At 36.5% G+C, this 21,747-nt stretch overlaps 1 protein-coding gene across 3 annotated transcripts in view; it reads left to right on the top strand.

The window, feature by feature from the left end:
* TAFA2 (TAFA chemokine like family member 2) overlaps positions 1 to 21,747 on the top strand; it is a 502,254-nt gene that overhangs the window by 453,264 nt on the left and 27,243 nt on the right. For all 3 annotated transcript variants that reach the window (XR_007717694.1, XM_050748432.1, XM_050748433.1), the window contains exons 3-4: positions 3,910 to 4,062; positions 5,184 to 5,308. Coding sequence is in view for 2 of the 3 variants with exons in the window: in XM_050748432.1 (XP_050604389.1) it covers positions 3,910 to 4,062; positions 5,184 to 5,308 (278 nt within the window). In the remaining variant the exon portion in view is untranslated. The remainder of the gene's footprint in view (positions 1 to 3,909; positions 4,063 to 5,183; positions 5,309 to 21,747) is intronic.

Genomic DNA, 21,747 nt, shown 5'->3' with positions numbered 1-21,747 from the left:
GCAGGTTGTTCAGTTTCCATGTAGTTGAGCAATTCTGAGTGAGTTTCTTAATCCTGAGTTCTAGTTTGATTGCACTGTGGTCTGAGAGACAGTTTGTTATAATTTCTGTTCTTGTACATTTGCTGAGGAGTGCTTTACTTCCAACTATGTGGTCAATTTTGGGATAAGTGAGATATGGTGCTGAGAAGAATGTATATTCTGTTGATTTGCGGTAGGGAGTTCTGTAGATGTCTATTAGGTCTGCTTGGTGCAGAGCTGAGTTCAATTCCTGGATATCCTTGCTAGCTTTCTGTCTTGTTGTTCTGTCTAACGTTAACAGTGGGGTTTTAAAGTCTCCTATTATTATTGTGTGGGAGTCTAAGTCTCTTTGTAGGTCTCTAAAGACTTGCTTTATGAATCTGGGTGCTCCAGTATTGGGTGCATATATATTTAGGATAGTTAGCTCTTCTTGTTGAATTGATCCCTTTACCATTATGTAATGGTCTTGTTTGTCTCTTTTGATCTTTGTTGGTTTAAAGTCTGTTTTATCAGAGACTAGGATTGCAACCCCGGCCTTTTTTTGTTTTCCATTTGCTTGGTAGATCTTCCTCCATCCCTTTATTTTGAGCCTATGTGTGTCTCTGTACGTGAGATGGGTCTCTGCATGTGAGAATACAGCACACTGATGGGTCTTGACTCTTTATCCAACTTGCCTGTCTGTGTCTTTTAATTGGACCATTTAGCCCTTTTCCATTTAAGGATAATATTGTTATGTGTGAATTTGATCCTGTCATTATGATGTTAGCTGGTTATTTTGCTCATTAGTTGATGCAGTTTCTTCCTAGCATTGATGGTCTTTACAATTTGGCATGTTTTTGCCATGGCTGGTACCGGTTGTTCCTTTCCATGTTTAGTGTTTCCTTCAGGATCTCTTGTAGGGCATGCCTGGTGGTGACAAAATCTCTCATTTTATTGTCTGTAAAGGATTTTATTTCTCCTTCACTTATGAAACCTAGTTTGGCTGGATATGAAATTCGGGGTTCAAAATTCTTTTCTTTAAAAATGTTGAATATTGGCCCCCACTGTCTTCTGGCTTGTAGAGTTTCTCCCGAGAGATCTGCTGTTGGTCTGATGGATTTCCTTTTCTGGGTAACCTGACCTTTCTCTCTGGCTGCCCTTAACATTTTTTCCTTCATTTCAACCTTGGTGAATCTGACAATTATGTGTCTTGGAGTTGCTCTTCTCAAGGAGTATCTTTGTGGCATTCTATCATTGCCAAGACAATCCTAAGTCAGAAGAACAAAGCTGGAGGCATAACATTACCTGACTTCAAACTATACTACAAGGCTGTAGTAACCAAAACAGCATTGTACTGGTACCAAAACAGAGATATAGACCAATGGAACAGAACAGAGCCCTCAGAAATAATATCACACATCTACAGCCATCTGATCTTTGACAAACCTGACAAAAACAAGTAATAGGGAAAGGATTCCCTATTTAATAAACAGTGCTGGGAAAACTGGCTAGCCATATTTAGAAAGCTGAAAGTGGATCACTTCCTTACACCTTATACAAAAACTAATTCAAGATGGATTAAAGATTTAAATGTTAGATCTAAAACCACAAAAACCCTAGAAGAAAACCTAGGCAATACCATTCAGGACATAGGCATGGTCAAGGACTTCATGCCTAAACACCAAAAGCAATGGCAACAAAAGCCAAAATTGACAAATGGGATCTAATTAAACTAAAGAGCTTCTGCACAGCAAAAGAAACTACGATCAGAGTGAACAGGCAACCTAGAGAATGGGAGAAAACTTTTGTAATCTTCTCATCTGACAAAGGGCTAATATCCAGAGTCTACAAAGAACTCAAACAAATTTACAAGAAAAAAACAAGCAACCCCATCAAAAAGTGGGCAAAGGATATGAACAGACACTTCTCAAAAGAAGACATTTATGCAGCCAACAGACACATGAAAAAATGCTCATCATCACTGGCCATCAGAAAAATGTAAATGATACCATCTCACACCGGTTAGAATGGCGATCATTAAAAAGGCAGGAAACAACAGGTGCTGGAGAAGATGTGGAGAAATTAGGAATACTTTTACACTGTTGGGACTGTAAACTAGTTCAACCATTGTGCAAGACAGTGTGGCGATTCCTCAAGGATCTAGAACTAGAAATACCATTTGACCCAGCCATCCCATTACAGGGTATATACCCAAAGGATTTTAACTCATGCTGCTGTAAAGACACACGCACACGTATGTTTATTGAGGCACTATTCACAATAGCAAAGACTTGGAACCAACCCAAATGTCCATCAATGATAGGCTGAATTAAGAAAATGTGGCACATATACACCTTGGAATACTATGTAGCCATAAAAAAGGATGAGTTCATGTCCTTTGTAGGGACATGGATGAAGCGGGAAACCATCATTCTGAGCAAACTGTCGCAAGGACAAAAAACCAAATACCGCATGTTCTGACTCGTAGGTGGGAATTGAACAATGATAACACTTGGACACAGGAAGTGGAACATCACACACCAGGGCCTGTTGTGGGGTGGGGGGAGGGATAGCATTGGGAGATATACCTAATGTAAATGAGTTAATGGGTGCAGCACACCAACACGGCACGTGTCCATATGTAATAAACCTGCACATTGTGCACATGTACCCTAGAACTTAAAGTATAATAAAAAAAATCATGCATATAAAAAAAGAACAATTTGGAGAGTATAGTTTGTATTATCACCAAAAAAAAAAAAAAAAAAAAAAAAAAAAAATCTGAGCAAGCTACTTAGCCTGTTACTGCACATTGATTTCACTCATCTTCAATGGGAAGATTAATATAAATGCATGATGTTCTGATCTCATTTGCAATGGGTCTCCATATGTTTATGCCATGAAACAGCTTAAGATCTCCTGCTTTTCCATTGTAATTTCTGTTTTTATAAGAGTTACACTTTTAAAATTACTGAAAGCATAATCTTTTAACAAATGTTTGATTTTAAGCTATTTTTAATTTTAGCAGGCAAAAGTTTTGTTTTATCCTTTCACAGTTGGATTACTATTTGAAGAAGAAATGCTGAAAAAAAAATAATGAAGACAAACTAGAATCTTATCATAATATAGTGAGTGAGGTCCAAAATTTTCATTAACCCAACACACTCAGTGGCCTTGTTCAAGGTTGACAAAATGAGTACGGAAGCCTGACAGCTTATTGGGCTGGGTTTGCAGGCCATTGGCTGCCAGATATGAATTATCCAAGTTCATGGTACCATTTGGTGGCAGTTGCCCACTCAGGTGAAATTGAAAGGAATGACTCTGGGTTCTGGGACTGGCTGGATCTTCCAGAAAGATGGTGGCAATTTCAAGAATACTGCAGTTGTTCATTTTTAGGGAAATTGAGCAGAAGAATACTGAGGATGTGGATGTCCATCGTCTGCCTCTACTTCCTGCCTAGTCCTCATACTGTCCCCTAGAATAACACAAGCTTTATCAGCAATCACCCACTTTGAGAATGGGGCTGGCTTCAGTCCCATTGCAGGGTACCTCGGCCAGAGGTTTATTTTACTTTAACACATTCAACAAAAAGGCTTTAAAAAGTCATATGCAAATAAATATGTTTTTGATGACGGCACATATTGCCTCTATATCAGACTTTTAACAGCTTATTCTAATCTAGTCACTAATTGTTCGTGCTTTACCAAGCATTCACTGACAGAAATGTTCCTACCACATTTAGAAAAGAAATCAGATCTGCATTATGGAGTTAGCATCATTGTATTTCTCGTTTCATGCATGGTGGACGCCTTATAGAGCTATATTTAATGTACTGCTAATTAAAAAGAAGGGTGGGGGGAAGTGTCCAAAGCTTTCTCAATGTTGTCTTATCTTTTGCTTTTGTTTGTGCAGCTCACCATGTTAAAACGGGAACTTGTGAGGTGGTGGCACTCCACAGATGCTGTAATAAGAACAAGATAGAAGAACGGTCACAAACAGTCAAGTGCTCCTGCTTCCCCGGGCAGGTGGCAGGCACCACGCGAGCTGCTCCATCATGTGTGGATGGTGCGACTTCTTTCATTCCTTATTGTGACAGCACAGCCAAGGATGGCTTAGAACTGGAACCCCACTATAACGCTCTCAATGGGGGATCAGTCCTGGGTGAACATACTACAAATAGCATAATAAGTTGAAAATGGAATATTTGGGTGGCATTTTGAAATCTAAAATCCTGTGGAAGAAGGTCTAAAATATTATGCAGTTCTGTTACAAAAGGCATTATAATGAGGTTCCATTAAATTTATGTGCATCTGATATTGATACCATGAAATGTTGATTTCTTGGTGGATGGTGGGAGGTTGAGTATGTGTAAATTAATTGGAAAAGGAACGATGAAAATGGATGAATTAATATTATGGGTTCTTAAACCCATGGATGTTCTTAAGAATTAAAAAAAATAGCAACATGTATATGAACAAATATTTAGTTGTGGATAGAATTCACACAAAATATCAACTTTTATGATGATGCAATAACATATTAGTTTTTTTCCTTGAGAGTTCACCGAATTATAGTAGAACATAAATCTTTATATGCTTTTATTTAATTGATGTTACCATAAATAGTAATTTGTTAAGTGCTCATATTACTATAATATATTGCTTGTGATGAGGTTATAGCACACAGTTAAAAAAATCATGATAACTGTGATAAACACCCTCCTAATAATCATCTTATTCATGGGAATATTATATTGATTATAAAATGTTGACTCTAAACTGGTCACAGGTCCATTTTCTTATATGTTAATATAAATTGATGCATATACACATTTGCATAGTTTATTTTCACTATGTTAGCTTTCATGAAGTCTATTTTCACATGAAAAATGCTGTCATATTGTATCTATAATTAACTATACTGCATTCTACACTTAAAATTTTTTTAAGTGGATAGATCTCATGTTAAGTGTTCCCATTACAATAACATAAAAAATTTTTAAATTATTTTAGTTAGAAAATCTTGAAAGGTTTTGTGTTTTTGAACAAAAAGAGAGGCATACCTCAAATACCAGTATTCCCACTGGTAGGAAAAATCGGTGGCTTTTGTTTCTCTTTAAAGATGCACAAGAGAAATAACAGCCCCAAGAAGAAAACATTGAGTCAAAGTTTTTTTCTCTCTTATAGCTTCAATAGTGGAACAGAAATGGTGGTGCCATATGCAGCCATGTCTAGAGGGAGAAGAATGTAAAGTTCTTCCAGATCGGAAAGGATGGAGCTGTTCCTCTGGGAATAAAGTCAAAACAACTAGGGTAAGTGGACAGCCAGCTTGGGAAAACAGAAGGTCTCTGAATTAATAGAGAACAGAGCATGTGCAGTAACCAGTTTAAGTGACAACTGTAGAATGGAAGAGTATAGCTCTGCAAAGTATGTTTTCCCTATTTTTTTCTTAGTTCATTTTTTTCATAAAACATTTTTATTTCACTCAGAACAACATCTTCCATAGATTACCATCAACCGTCATATTATCTGATCAATAAACACTGTCTGTGCCTTCATAAAATACTGAGGGTAATGTGAACCTCCTTTCCCTGCTGAGGATGCATGTTAAATTCTGGGAAGGTGACCCCAATCCTTTATTTTTCTAATGTATAGTAATCTAAATAAATTCTGAAAACATTATTTTTTGTATTACTTTTAATAGTTTTTAACTGAGATTCTTTTAGTTTTATGAAAGTAATTATTTTGATCTCCCTGATTTCTGAATCGTTAAATAGTTTTCTAACGGTTAAGGTTTACAATTATTGTAATGGGCTACTAGGAAGAATTTCAGATTCTCAAGATCGATACAGAAAGAATATTCTTAAGACACTGATATATTTCAGCTTCGTAATTACTGACTTCTGGGTGATGGTAGAGAACTGAAAAATAGCTTTGTTCTTTGATTTCCTAACTCACCACACGGGTATTCCAGACTGGCAAAATATAAATTTGTTTCATTATAGAATTAGTAAAGGAAGGTTTTGTTTTGTTTTGCTTTTAGGAAAAGCATACTAAAAATTCAAGTTGAATATTTGAAGAATAGAACAGAAAAATGGTATAAATTGATGTTTTATAAAAAGTAACATAAAAGTAGAGACTGGCTAATTTATAATAGTATTTGATAGAGCAGACTTTTAAACCTTGTCTGGACATCTGGGCTTATTTTATAATCTCATCTAGATATGTAGTTTAGTCTGCCAAATAATATATTTAATACATTGACTGATCAGACATACACAGAAGTGACTAAGTTTCAAATGGCATGAATAAAAACATATTTCATGAAATTATTCTTGATTCTAACCTGTTAGCTAAGGGTCACACGTTTCCAAAACCCATCGGATGCATGATCAATTAGTTAGGATAATTATATTATTCAGTGAGCTAGCACGTAATATAATCCGTATTAATTTGTTAAAAACATTCTGGCAATGTAAATTTTCCTTATAAGCTATTTATACCATGAAAATATTTTCCCTAGCACTATTAATTCTCAGTCCAAAAACAGGACTTAAGGAAATTCATTAACGTTTTGAGATTCTGAAGCGAATTTTTAAAATTATGAGCTCTTGACAACCAAATTCTTTGTTTTTATTACTTCAGTGAACAAGGGGAAGCTATTATTTATTGTATGCTTAAAACATATGCCATACACTGAACAAAATGCTTTACATGAATTAGCTCACTTAGTCTTTCTAATAGCCCAGTGAAGAAGATAATATTATTATCTCATTTTACAGATGAGTAAGAAAAATTTCCAAAGGTTGGGTAACTTCCCAAGACGTATAGCTAATTAATTAGGAAGCCAGGTTTCAAAATACATAGTTCCATCCCAAAACCCAATCTTTTAACCTGTACTTTGTACTAATAATTTAACTTATTCTTAAGCAATAGTGATAAAAGTATCCTATAGTTCTTTTCTTATGAGGTCGACCTTTAAAAATATCTCTAACTTTCTGGATCATTGAAATGAAAAGGTCAAGACCATGCAGTCTAAATTCTTATAGAAAAAAAAAATTTGGGGCTGGGCGCGGTGGCTCACGCCTGTAATCCCAGCACTTTGGGAGGCTGAGGCGGGCGGATCACGAGGTCAAGAGATCAAGACCATCCTGGCTAACACAGTGAAACCCTGTCTCTACTAAAAATGCAAAAAAAAAAAAAAAAAAAAAAAAAGAGCCGGGTGTGGCAGCAGGCGCCTGTAGTCCCAGCTACTTGGGAGGCTGAGGCAGGAGAATGGCGTGAATCTGGGAGGCAGAGCTTGCAGTGAGCCGAGATCGTGCCACTGCACTCCAGCCTGGGCAACTGAGCGAGACTCCGTCTCAAAAAAAAAAAAAAAAAAAAAAGAAAAAAAATTGGAAGTGCTGTTTCACTCCCTTTTGGCCTGTTGACCATATTCTCAATGACTCAAATTTAAAATGGAGTGCCTGCTTCACAAATTCTTCCAAATGCAATGAAACAAGGTGAATGAGAGACTGAGAACTCATGAGTAGGGAAAATCACATCTATATCCTATAATTTGTTTTAGTTGTAAGACATTATCCTCTATATAGAGGATTGCACTTTCTATTTTTCTTTCATCTCTTTTGCCCCAAAGAATAGCTGGTAATGGAGGACCTTATTTAAGACATTATAGAGGGTATTCATGCAATAGTAGGTGTTTAGATTTAGTTTCTTTTAAGATCCCTTCCATTTCTAAGAGTCTGTGACTCCAATTTTGAAAAGAAAAATCATCACATGTAAGAGGAGAGAGAAAGACTTGAAAGAAAAAGCTTCTTGAGTACAACCAAAGTAAATTCTTATCCTTTTTTTCCTTCACAAGAAAAATGTTACTTGTGAAAATGGAACTACTTAGACATTTTCAACCAAAGGAACACTATGGCATTCCAAATAGAAAGGCAAAAATGGGCAATTAAGTTTGGCCCACAAAACAGTTTGGACAAATTTCCCTGATGCTACAAATGAAGCAAAAAATGTTCAAGGTCATCAGGCTATTACTGCTTGGCCATCTCCACTGAAATAGTACAAAAAGTGTAGGAGATAAGAAAAATTCTTAAAATAGCTCTAGGCATGTGTTACTTTGCCCACAGTGGAAGTCTTGGATAGAGGCAGATAGCAGAAGTGTTTCCACCATGCATAAATAGCACTATTTTTTAAAACAAATTTGAGTCATTATTTTAATCATTGATATTACTGTCCATACGCCTGTTTTCAATAAAGTAGTTGTGATCACCATGAGCCAAAAATCCATTGAACTCCTGATTTGGCAGGTCCCAGCCACAACTGGAAAGGCCAGAAGTTATGTAGGAATAGGTTACAAAGTAACTGAAGAGCTGTCTTAGCCAAAAGCTATTTGCTTTGCTTACGCAAGCTATGTTGGTCTTATGGGATTATCACTGCAAGCAAAATGGCTTGAGAAATAATTAAAATTTGCAATAATGTACATTCTCCCTTATAATGGCCCACAGCCAATCTGGAGTGCTTGGGTAAGCCTGTTAAATAAATAGCAGTCAGCCAGAAACAGTAATAAGGCTTGCATGGCCACAGCAAAGATGAGTGGCACCTTCCCGAATTGACTACAAATCAGGGTCTGAGTGATTTTTCCACTTAAGACTAATTTTGAGCCTACATTTTGCTTGCTACAAATGTGAATTACAGTCTTCTTCTGTTTTTGTATTGGACTCTGGAAGCTTTTTGGTTCTGACCCATGTCCTATTGGTGCTAACAGGGGGAAAAGGTAAAGAATAGGGAGTCGTTTTTGGAACTTGAGTGTTTTGTTGCATACCTGTTCTTCACATACCCAAGCATTTAATTTGGAAAGAGTGGAAGATGCAACAGTTGTTTCCCAAACCCCATCTCTCATTCTAAAGGTGGAAAACTTATGACTTTCTGTGACATCTATAACCATCACTTTTATTACTTTTAAGATCTCCTAAGTTAAACAGACGGAAAGGAAAAGTCATACAAGCCTTTTGATTTCAAACTCACTTTCAAATATAAATAATAAAGAACTTTTCAAAGGGTCATTAATAAAATAATCATCTTTCCAGTGTGAAAGAGTGCATAATTATATGCTAATTATACAACACAAAAGTAACAGGGGGGAAAGGTGCTGCAGAGCTTGTAAAATATAAGAAAAGATAATCTTTAATATGGTTGAAATCATCAGAAAAAAACAGACTGTGATTATTTTTTTTTGTGTGTGTGGGTGTTTTGATATTCTTTCTTTGTGGAAAGTCTAAAGGAAATAATATTCTGTTTTTAGGATTTACAGTCCTTGCCTAATGGTATGGACACCAAGCTACAAAATACAGTAGTCACTGTAGTTTTCAATGTTGATTCTTACCTAAGGATCAGGTTAGAGAAACTTGGTCTCTTACCTAACTTCATATTACATAAAACTTTACATTGTTTTTAGAAAGATTGCCTTTATGAATCAGATATCCCAGGTCTATTGACTTTTCTTATACCTAAGAAGAAATTTTCTGGCTAATTTTTAACTAATTGAAATCTTTCACTTTATGCACTTATTTAAAGTGGCTTAAGCAGATAAGATCTCTGTAATTTTTTAATGTTTCTTCAAATATAAATTGATTTTAAATGTATGCATTATGATATTTTATTGTATAATGCAATGAAAATCAAAATATATTAAGAATTTTCTATGCCACGCATTCTATACTAATAGTACTCATATTACAATCAAAACAACAAAAGCAAATATAGAAGCATTTGCTTAGCTCTTACTGTGTTCTGGGCACTCTGCTGAGTACATTGCAGGTATTATCTTACTCAATTTAGCCAACCATAGTAGATATTAAAGAGAATGTAGAGATGCATGGCTTGATTCCAGCCCACAAGGAGTATGCCATTGAATGGAGGAATGAGTATGTACAGTTGCATTATTCTTTTCTTTTTTCTCCTTTTTTTTGAGACAGTCTTACTCTGTTGCTCAGGCTGGAGTGCAGTGGCACAGTCTTAGCTCACTGCAACCTCTTGGGTTCAAGCGATTCTCATGCCTTAGCCTCCCAAGTAGATAGGATTACTGGCATCCCCACCACACCCAGTTTTTTTTTTTTTTTTTTTTTTTTTTTTTTTTTTTTTTTTTTTTTTTTTTTTTGTATTTTTAGTAGCGACGGGGTTTTGCTAGGCTGGTCAGGCTGGTCTCTAACTCCTGGCCTCAAGTGATCCGCCCACCTCAGACTCCCAAAGTGCTGAGATTACAGGTGTGAGCCACCACACCCAGCCACGTTATTCTTTCCTTTACCTGTATGCAGTCTATTGACAACAAACATTGGAATCAATGGTAAATATAAGTTAAGAGTAATATTGTAACAATAATAGAATAGCATAAGAATGAGGATGTTGTGCTAGATTCAATTTCAAGTTTCTCTAACCAAGGTTTATTCTTGGGTTCCATGTGACAAGAAAATTTCTAACTTCCTTTCCAGGTACATTTAAATGACAGTAATAACTGAAAATCTCAGAAGATAGATAAGTATTAGGCTTTTAATCCTTTCACTGTAAGGGAGGAAAAGAAGTAGCATCTTGTGATGTTTTCCTGATTAAAGCATCAGGTTTTACTCTTCCACATGCTACTGGATTTCATACCAAAGCTCAGTGACTCTGCTCTGCTGGTGGATCTAAACAGTGTCCAGGGGTGCTAGTTCAGACCCACGGAAAATGATGTACACAGCAAGAGAAAAAAAGTTCATTTCCTTACCTTAAGGTGGTGCAATTTGTGTAAATTCTTCAATCGTAATGCTCTCTCTTGCCTTGCAAGTTTAAGTACAGGTTTAGAATAGTGTGGTTCTTTCTTGATCAGCTCTTTCATAACAGACACATCCCCATTCGTTTGTCTTCATCTCACTTCCAGTCAGGCCCTAAATTACCTTCTGGTCCACAGCACAGACTGTAATGACCTTTAGGGTTTTTCTAATTATTTTAATGGACCTCACAGTAAGAAATACATCTTACATAGTGATCTACCACACACAAAACATGCATACACACACTCATACATGCTACATTAAAATTAAAGTTGCATTGTAATGTTTTGATTTTATTTTCTTCCGTCCCTCCCTCCTTTCCTCTTTTCCTTCCTTCCCATGATCTCAACCTCATAAATTGCTTTTATCACCTGCTTATGTGTTGCCACCTGTAATTGAAAAACACTGCTTTAGGAAGTGGCATTTGACTGTTTCATGTGTCTAATTCACAGAACTGATAGCCACTGCTAACTTGAAGAGAAACAAACTACTGAATGAAGAGCTTTCAAAACAACTTACCTTTCACATTTTAATTTTAAATATTTTTATGCAACATTTTTGGGCTAAAAATTTCAAAAGACTTTGTGAGATACAGATTTTGTGGGAAAGAATATGTATGCTATATTCAAAAAGTCTTTATTGCCTCCTATTGTCAGATTCTATTCTAAATTCTGGTCAGAGCACTGAAAACAAAACAAAACAAACTGGATGAGAATCCCTGCCTTCATCAGGCCTGTATTCTAATAGGGTATATTCATTTTTTTATTGCTGCCATAGCAAATTACCACAAATTTAGTGACTTAATACACTATCCAGTAATTATCTTTAGGTCAGATGTCCGGGCACAGTGTAGCTCAGGTGGATCTCTGCTCTGGGTTTCATAAGACTGAAATTAAGGGATGTGTTTCACCTTTTCACAGCAAGGCTTTGTTTCTTTCCAGAGGCTTTGGGGAGAATCCACTTTCAAGCTCATTCAGTTAATTGTTAGAATTCCTTTCTTTGCAAATGTAGGACTGAGGTGACTGTTTCCTTGTGTATTAGTTCATTCTCACACTGCTATGAAGAAATACCAGAGGCTGGGTAATTTATAAAGGAGGAGGTTTAATTGACTCATAGTTCCACATTGCTGGGGAGGCCTCAGGAAACTTACAATCATGGCATAAGGCAAAGGAAAAGCAGGTACCTTCTTCACAGGGCGGCAAGATGGAGTGAGTGCAAGCAAGGAAAATGTCAGATGCTTGTTAAACCATCAGATCTCATGAGACTCACTCACTATCATAAGAACAGCATGGGGGAAACTACCCTCATGATCCAATTACCTCAACCTGGCCCCACCCTTGACAAGTGGGGATTATGGGGATTACAATTCAAGGTGAGATTTTGGGTGGGGACACAAACCACATTTCCAAGGTAGCCATCATCAGGAGGACCTCTGGCCTTCTTCAGGATGCCTGTCATTCTAATCATATTTCCTCCTTCACCTCAAACTAGCAATGGCATGTTGAGTCTGTCTCATGCTCTGAAGCTCTTTGACTTCCCCTTCCCCCATCTGTCGCCTTTCTTCCTCTTCCACTGCATTTCTCTGGTGGGCTCTTTTGGCTTTCTCTGCCTTTTGGGGGCTCAGATGATTACATTGGGTCCACCTAAATAGTCCAGGGTAGTCTCCCTCCTTTAACATCAGCTGATTAGCAACCATAATTACATCTGCAGAATCTCTTTATAGCAGTGCTTAGATTAGTGTTTGTTTGAATAATCAAGGGATGAAAATCTTGGGAGTATATATTCGGAATTCTGCATACCACATGGGAGGATACAAAAAAAAAAAAAAAAAACCCCAAATAAGTAAATATATAGTATGTTGGATGTTGATAGATGCCATGGGAAGAAAATTAAGCAGGGAAGGGAAGTTGGGATTGTTGCTGAGCGAGGGAGTTTGCATTGTTGATTGAAGGCTTTGGAGGTGAGGGGATGAGCTACATGGCTAAATGGAGGACAAGCTATCCAGGCAGAGGGAAGAAGTAAAAGTATCTGAGATGAGAGCTTTGCTGGGCAAATCATATTAAAGGGGTAGAAATGATGCTTGTGGCTGGAGTGGAGTGAACTAGGGCAATTGGTAGAATTATGGTTAGAAAGGCAACATGAGTAATATCACAACTGACTTAAACTTTTGTCCTAAACAAATAGAATGAGGGATTTGCCATTATGTGAAATGGAGAGAACTGTGGGAAGAGCATGTTTTATGTTTTACATTAATATCCACTAAATTTCGGTCATTTAACTTAATGAAAAACTAAATATGGTATAACACCTTAAATTTGATATTTCTTAAGAAGAGTAGGTACACTTTTTTTCTATAGTAATGAGAAATTCAGAAATTGAATAAGTGATATTTATATTAAATAATCTTTAAACTTTCAAATGATATGGAGATGTGAAAACACTTAAGGAAGCATGTAGTCACTATAATAATGTTAAGTTTTAAAGAGATTTGGACAGAAATGGATTAATATATTAAGGTAATCTTTTTCTTTAATGAGATATTCAGTTCAAGGTAGATAGGACACTAAACTAGGTGTTCATGAAGTAGCATTAGTAAAAGTAACATTTTTAGGCTAGGTGCAGTGACTCATGCCTGTCTTTACAGCACTTTGGGAAGATTGCTTGAGGCCAGGAGTTAAAGACCAACATGGGCGACATAGTGAGACCCAGTCTATATAAAAAAATAATTAGGCAGATGTGGTGGAATTCACTTGTACCACCAGCTACTTGGAGGGCTGAGGCAGGAGAATTGCTTAAGCCCAGGAGGTTGAGGCTGCAGTAAGCCATGATCGTGCCACTGAACTCTAGCCTAGACAATAGAATGAGACTGTCTCAAAAAAAAGTAGTATTTTAAACCTGATATTTTAAATTTAAGAACTGATTACTTAATTAAATATAATTTAATAGGGCCAAGAGTGTCTACCTTGGTATTTGCTTAAAGAGTTATTGAAAAATAATGTAAAAAATATATCATCAGGCTCTATTTCCAAAACTTGGTCTGTATTTTTGTAATTAAAATGAGAAATGGGGGATATATGAGTGCTTTTAAGTTCCTCTAAGATGTAGATGCTTCTGCAATATTTGAACCAGGTGTTTATCTGTAGATGTTACTCTGAATATTGTGCTTATAATCTTACAGTTAATTGTGAATGTTCACACATTGTAATAGGACCAGTTTGAACACCATAGAATTTCATTTGTGACTGCAAGGTACATCGTTAGGTGACTGCTTCTGTTTTGTGAACTAAGTGGTGAAAGCAATATTTCTGTCTCTTACTTGAGGGCTGATAAATAAAATTCTGTCAGGACTTTATATCTAATGTTTAAGACCTTGATATTTGTTTAAAGGTAAGCATTCCTGGGAGAGGCAACACTTTTACCTGGCTTTGGTTGCTAAAATGCCTTAATAAAAGAAAAATGGCACCTCATAGGACTTGGGGAATAGAAAGGTATCCTCAAGGAGCCATACTTAGTGGTGCTTTTTCATCTATTGTGAGTGGCAAACCTCCTATTAAAAAATATGGATAATCTTTCCTATGTATATTCTCCCATGGTTCTTTCCCTCCTCTGTCCATCACACGTTTTCTGTGGAATTTAAGTCTCTTAATCAATGACTTCAGATCCAATTTTATTTTCTTACTCTGGAGAGTGGGGTGAAGATGCAGCTGAGAAATAACACATAATTTTCCCACAAGTGCAGGATTTCTAGCTCCCTGCCGGCTGTTCAGGACTTGTCAATTCACCTGTGAGTAGTGGAGAGTTGTTTGTGAAGTGCACCTAATATAAAGGCTGGCATTGAGCTTTACTTTAGAGTGATCAAACCTCATCTGGATGTGCTCAAGAAAGTCCTGGATACCAGCTTTTAATGGGGTAGAAGAAAAGAGGCAAATGTAAAGGATTTTGTGGAGATTTACCTCAGGGAATTAAAGCACTAGGAGCAATATGCTTTAAACCATTTGACGAGATAGCATGTGAAAGAAAAAAATGTAGATTTGTTCTGTGTGACTACAAGGAATACAACTAAGGTTATAGTAATAACTTCCTAAGTGTCAACTCTAGATGACATTGAATGGGCTGCCTTAAGAAACGGTAAATTCCTTATTTTAGGATGGCATATATTTGTGACTTTTAAGGGATGAAGAGAAATTTGCAGAGTTGTCTAGATCAGTCTACTGAAACAAAAAACAGCCTATATGAAGGCGTGACGGAGTAGAAGATCACGTCTTATTCATGGAATTGAAACCATTTCATGGGGTAACAATGTGTGTGAGGGGAAGTATGTAATGAGGAATCCCTGTGAGGGGAATCATGGCAGACTGAGTTTGTATCATGATGGGCTTTTAAATACCATGTTAAAAGATTTGGATTTTATTGTCTGTGCAGTGGTGAATCATTGAAGAACCTTAAGTAGGAGAGGAGAAGCATCTGATTTATACTTCAAAATGTCTATCTGGCTGCAATGGGTCAATAGAATTGAGGGAGGTATGAGGTAAATGGGCCTGAAGTAAGATAGGGAGGTGATGGTAGTGTGGGTGCAGAGGGCAGGGAATTGATAAGGCTTGGTAATTAATTGAATATGAAAAGTGAATGAAAGGAAAATTACAGACTCACATGTTTCTTACATATTTCTGGCTTGACTTATTTTTGTAACAATAATTGCTAAGGAGACTATGAGGTAGAGATATCTGGAGGATAATTTGATATATAGGCCTTGAGGTCAAGATAGAAATCTGGAAATTATTATTCCCTAGGTGGTATTGAAATAATTAATCGAGAAAGCTCTCTCAAAAGAAATGCATAGAAAAAGAAGAGCATCAAAGACATTTTAACAACTAATGTGGAAGAAAGTGCCTTTAAGGAACAAGAAGTGTGGAAAGAGATATAGACAGAAAACCAAGGAAGACCAGAGTCTGGGAGAATGCAGAAGTAGAGTTCCGGGGATCCAGGGCTTTCAATTGATATGAGGATATGGAACTTATAGACAGGTTATATGGCTTTAAGTCTCTTTCTGAATATGGGATTTGCAAGAAATACCGAGTTCTTGTCCATTAGATGAACATTACTTGTTTTATTATAATCCTAAAACTTGCCTGCTAGTTGGATGATGTCATTGGTAACACATTGCAAACACTGCAGAATATACATCCATTTAAAACAGAACGCACTGTTTAAAGTACTTTAAAAATAAGAACAAATATGGGCCGGACACAGTGGCTCATGCCTGTAATCTCAGCACTTTGGGAGGCAGAAGCAGATGTATCTCTTGAGGCCAGATGTTCGAGACCAGCCAGACCTACACAGTGAAACCCAATCTCTACTAAAAATACAAAAATTAGCCAGGTGTGGTGGCACACACATGAAGTCCCAGCCTCAGGAGGCTGAGACATGAGAATTGCTTGAACCCAGAAGGTGGAGGCTGCAGTGAGCTGAGATTGCACCACAGCACTCCAACCTGGCTGACAGAGTGAGACTCTGTCTAAAAGAATAAATTTGAATCTCCTTGGCAGAATTAACAAACTCTGTTTAAAGGAAGCTTGTCCATTCATTCACTCACTCTGTGAAGATAAATTGAATGTATACTATGTGGGTATGTGCCAGACATTGTGCTAGATTTTGGGGATTCAGTTTTTTTTTTTTTAAATTATGACTCTTTGCTGTCCAAGAGTTCACAAGTTCACAGTCAATTGGACAGAAAGTCAGTAAATTATTGTCATGTACAGAAGTGGTAGGACAGAAGTTTGTATAAGTGCCACGAAAGCACATTGGCAGTTTAATATTGCATGACCCATAACTCTTCTAACACTCAAGAATACCAGATTGTGATGCCATTCAAGGGCAATTTACCTATAATTTGTCTCCTTAGTATATAGCAACTAAACACAATCTGGCAGAATCTAAATATTGTGTTCCATGATGTCAAGATTGAACTGAGTTTTTTTTCCTGCCTTTATATCTGTATGATACTATCATAATAGAACAAAAATCCAATAAAATGCTTTCTCAACTAGACTGTCTTCATATACATATATATATGTGTGTGTCTATGTGTGTAAATGTATACATATACACACACATGCAAGAGAGAGATGGAGGCACATACACACACACACACACACACACACACACACTCTGAGCGGAGAGAGAGGAGAGACGGGGAAGGGAGATAATTTGCATATAAAAAGCTGGGGCTACAGTAATAACTCTAATTAAATTGAAAATAATTTAAGATTCCCACAAGCAAATAAGAATATTGGAACCTTATACCATTGTACATATTTTTAATGTTTTAAGCTTATATAACACTTTAAAAATTTTGAAGTAATGTATATTAGTTATAGCAAAATCAGCCATTCAGTTGAAATGTGATCTAAGATATAAAACTCAAATTGCCAAATTAAAACCAAAAAAATACATATAGCTTATACTAAGCCATAGAATTCCATTTATTATAATGTTTAATATTGAACTTGTTTAACATGAGTTATTTAGCTGTTAAATATATGCTTTGCTCTCATGTTTCAGTATTATGGCATTTTTTTTTCCTGTTAAGTAGCAATGTTGGCTTCCCATCATTTATAGTAGGATTAGCCTAAAGTCAATAAAGGATTCTTTTGTTGAGATTCTGTTTACCATTGGCTATTTCACCTTTATCTTTTATTGCTTATTCTCTTCTGGTGACAAACTTTTTTTTTTACATCTAAAAAGTTTGCTTGTTTGTATAAATTTAAGGGCTACAAGTGAGTTTTATTACATGGGTATTTTGAATAATGAAGTCTGGGCTTTTAATGTAACCATTTTCTGAATAATGTACATTGTACCTATTAAGCCACTTTTCATCCTTCACTCCCCTCCCACCTTCCCATCCTTCTGAGTCTCCAGTGTCTATTTTTTAATTTGTTTTAGACTTGTTTTTTCAGACTTTAAGTTCTGGGATACATGTGCAGAACGTGCAGGTTTGTACACAAGTATACACGTGCCATGGTGGTTTGCTGTACACATTAACCCATCATCTACATTAGGTATTTCTCCTAATGCTCTCCCACCCCTTGCCCCCCAACTCTGACAGGCCCTGGTGTGTGATATTCCCCCCCAGCCCCTGTGTCCATGTGTTCTCATTGTTCAACTCCCACTTGTGAGTGAGAACATGCGGTGTTTTTGTTTTCTGTTCCTGTGTTTGCTGAGAATGATGGGACAAACATATTTTACACTTACATTGCATTTTCTGTTCTCTTCTTGGTCCTGTTAAAAGAAAACCGGTGAGGCAGGGAGAAGGATGATACAGAGAGAGAGAGAGAGAGAGAGAAAGAGAAACTGGGTAATATCAGGTAGTATAAATTTATTTTCAAAGAATGCTTGCAAATTGAATGCAATCTGTGCTTTGTGACTTTAAAATACTCTATATTTGCAAAGGCTGAGTAATTGTGAGGAGAGTTGATTTGGTCAGCCTGTTTCTAGGATTCATATACTGAGATACATTTATTCTATCTTGAAAGAAATCAAATTGAATATTCTCAGACACATTGGCTGACAGTCAGGATAATCTAAACAAGTATCATAATTGGAAATCTCAACCCCTAACTTCAATTACAACATATGATCGATTTATGAGATTACTGAAGGCAAATGTCTGGCCAGACAGTCCAACTATTGTTTGAGATTAAATTTCACAAATGTAATCAACTTGTTGAGAGCACTCTTGCATATATAATATAGTTGTGAACCATCTGCCTCCAGATTATAGCTTTGAGGATTTCTTAGATGGGTTTTAAGTGAATTCTCTTATGAGTAAAGTTCATGATAAAAGCTGTTAATGGTAAATTAAAAATAATTCACGTTGTACCTACATAATGGTCTAAAGAGATCCTATTCAGTAAAACTGTTTCACATCACTATGTGATACTGAAGGCAAAGATAAATATTCATAACATGAAACAGAATTGTTGGTATAAGTTGACTAAAAATGTCTATAGATCATAATAGAATTATTTTCAGTAGTACTGGTGATGTCTCACTAAGGTTTAGCCTTTCTGAGGTTATTGAAATTAGTGACAGATGGAGACATTGTCAAGGTGTATCAGGTAATTTTTGATTCTCCATTTCACCCACCATGACCATTTGAGGTAACTGTGCTATGTTAAGTCTACCCAACTTGTCGAGGCCTTATAAACCAAATATCATCCTCCCATTTCTTATGCACTGTGGTTTTCTCAGTCTAGTCCCTACAGATGTGCAACAAATCTATCTCATAATTGGTGCTTAGGTAATATGCTTGGCTCTTCCAGAGCACTGCTGGTAAAATTTGCTAAGAGGCAGCTGGGATATTATTGTTGCTGTGCCAGCTACCTCTTTATAGGTTTCACAGAAGAAATGGTCACAGCAAGACAGTGTCTTTTTCAAACTCCACTAGAAAGAAGTTCAAGAATTATTGTAGTTATTGCTCAGTCATCAAATGATTTTGTTTATTCACCCGGAATGAAGTATTCAGGAAATCAGAAAGCCAAGTATGATGGTTAATTTTATATATCAACTTGGCCGGGCCACAGTGTCCAGATATTTGATCAAACATTATTCTATATGTTTCTGTGAGGCCATTTCTGGATGAGATATATGTTTAAGTTGGCATACTTTGAGTGAAGCAGAATACTCTCAATAATGTGGATGGGCCTCAATTATTCAAGGCCTGGGAAGAACAAAGGGATGGCCTCCCTTGAACAAGAGGGAATTCTCCAGCAGACCTCTTTTGGTTGATAACTATAACTCCTTCCTGAATCTTCAGGCTGCTGGCCTTCTCCCAGCACATTTTGGACTCACTAAGCCTCCACTATTGCATGAGCAAATTTCTTACCATGAATCAATCTCCTCTCTTTCTCTTCTCTCTCTCTCTCTCTCTCTCGCACACACACACAAAATACATTATATATGTGTATTATATATATTATATAATATATGTGTGTGTATATATGTAGTGTACACATATAGTCTCTCTATATGTGTGTGTGTGTGTGTGCATATGACTACATATATTTATCCAGTCACAGGCTTTATGCTGAACGAAAATGCCCAGATTACATATTTTCTTGACTTCTGTATAATGGAAGTTTTTTAAAAGACAGCTTTTAGTGTAGTATCTTAGTCTGTTTGTGCTGCTGTAACAAAACACCACAAAGTGGATAATTTATAAAGAAGAGAAATTTATTTCTCTCAGTTCTAGAGTATGGGAAGTCAAAGGTCATGGTGATGGCAGGTTATTGTCTGGTGAGGGCTGCTGTGTGCTTCCACCATGGTCCCTTTGGAGGGGAGGAACACTGTGTCATCACATGGCAGAAGGTGGAAGGGCAAGGGAGCAAAATGTGGTATGAAGCCTCTTTATAAGGTACTTAATCCTGTTTATGTGGGAGGAGCCCTGATGACCTGATCGCTCCTTAAAGGCCCCACCTCTTAATGCTATCACATTGGCAACACCTGAATTTTAGAGGGGACACATCTAAACCACAGCAAGCAGTTTTAGGTTAAAAGCAAAACAGATAGTACGTCATAATTTCCCATATGACCCCTACCTCCACACATGCACAATCTCTCTGTTATCAATACTCCCACTAGAGTAGTTCATTTGTTACAAAATTGACCATTATTATCATCCAAAGTCAATAGTTTACATTAGGGTTCACTCTTGGTTTTGTACATTCCATGGGTTTAGACAAATGTATATGTCTAACAAATGTATATATGTAAATATAACATGTACATTCTATGGGTTTAGACAAGTGTATATGTCTACAAATGTATATATGTTAATATATATAACATGTACATTCTATGGGTTTAGACAAGTGTATATGTCTACAAATGTATACATGTTAATATATATAACATGTATCCACTATTATAGTATCATACAGACTATTTTCACTGCCCTAAAAATCATCTGTGCTCTACTTCTTTCTCTCTCCCTTCTAACCCCTGGCAACCACTGATCTTTTTACTTCTCTAGAGTTTTGCCTTTTTTGATATTAAATAGTTGCAATCATGCTGTATGTAGCCTTTTCAGATCGATCTTTTTCCCCTTGTATTTACATCTCCTCTGTGTCTTTTCATGGCTTGATAGCTCACATATTTTTAGCTTGAATAATATTTTATCACCTGGATCTACCACAGTTTATCCATTCATTTACTGAAATTACATGTTGGTGGCTTCCACGTTTTGACAATTATGAATAAAAATCCATATACAGATTATTGTGAAGACATACATTTTCAATTCCTTTGCATAAATGCCAAGGAGCATGATTGCTGAATGTATGCAAGAGTATGTTTAATTTTTCAGAAACTGCCAAACTGCCTTCCAGAGGGGCTGTACCGTTTCGCATTCCCACCAGCAATAAATGAGAGTTCCTGTTGCTCCACGTCCTTGTCAGCATTAGTATTAGTATTCTGGGCTCTGGCCATTCTAATAGATGTGTACAGTGGAAGTTTTGATATATTTTTGGACCTACCTCTTCAGGCTACATATCTCTTATTGTATCTATGAGATACCAAATTGGTTTGGGAAGGGCAGTCTTTGAGAAGATATATAAGACAAGCAGGTCATTTAAAACATTGCCATCCTAAATTATCTAAGCCTAACGGAATGCATATTTATGAGAAAAAAATGTTACTACACCAAAGGAAAAATCTCATTTTTCTCATACCACATAACAGAGCTAAGAATTGTAGTTATAAAGGCATTCTGAAGCTCCATGCCTAGCTATTTGCCTAATGTGTAAGCAAAGAAGTCTTATTCCTTGAGAGTGGAGTAATATTCTATGTCGATTTACGAGGACTCTTGCATGAAAAAAACAGTCCTTCTAAATTACTCCAGAATGGCTCTAAGAATTCTATTGGCTTTGCTTTACTCATTCACAATG

The sequence above is a fragment of the Macaca thibetana genome, chromosome 11, assembly GCF_024542745.1.
Source record: "Macaca thibetana thibetana isolate TM-01 chromosome 11, ASM2454274v1, whole genome shotgun sequence".
Lineage (NCBI taxonomy): Eukaryota > Metazoa > Chordata > Mammalia > Primates > Cercopithecidae > Macaca > Macaca thibetana.
Note: the sequence above shows the minus strand (reverse complement) of the source record. Positions and strands in the feature narration are given on the sequence as shown.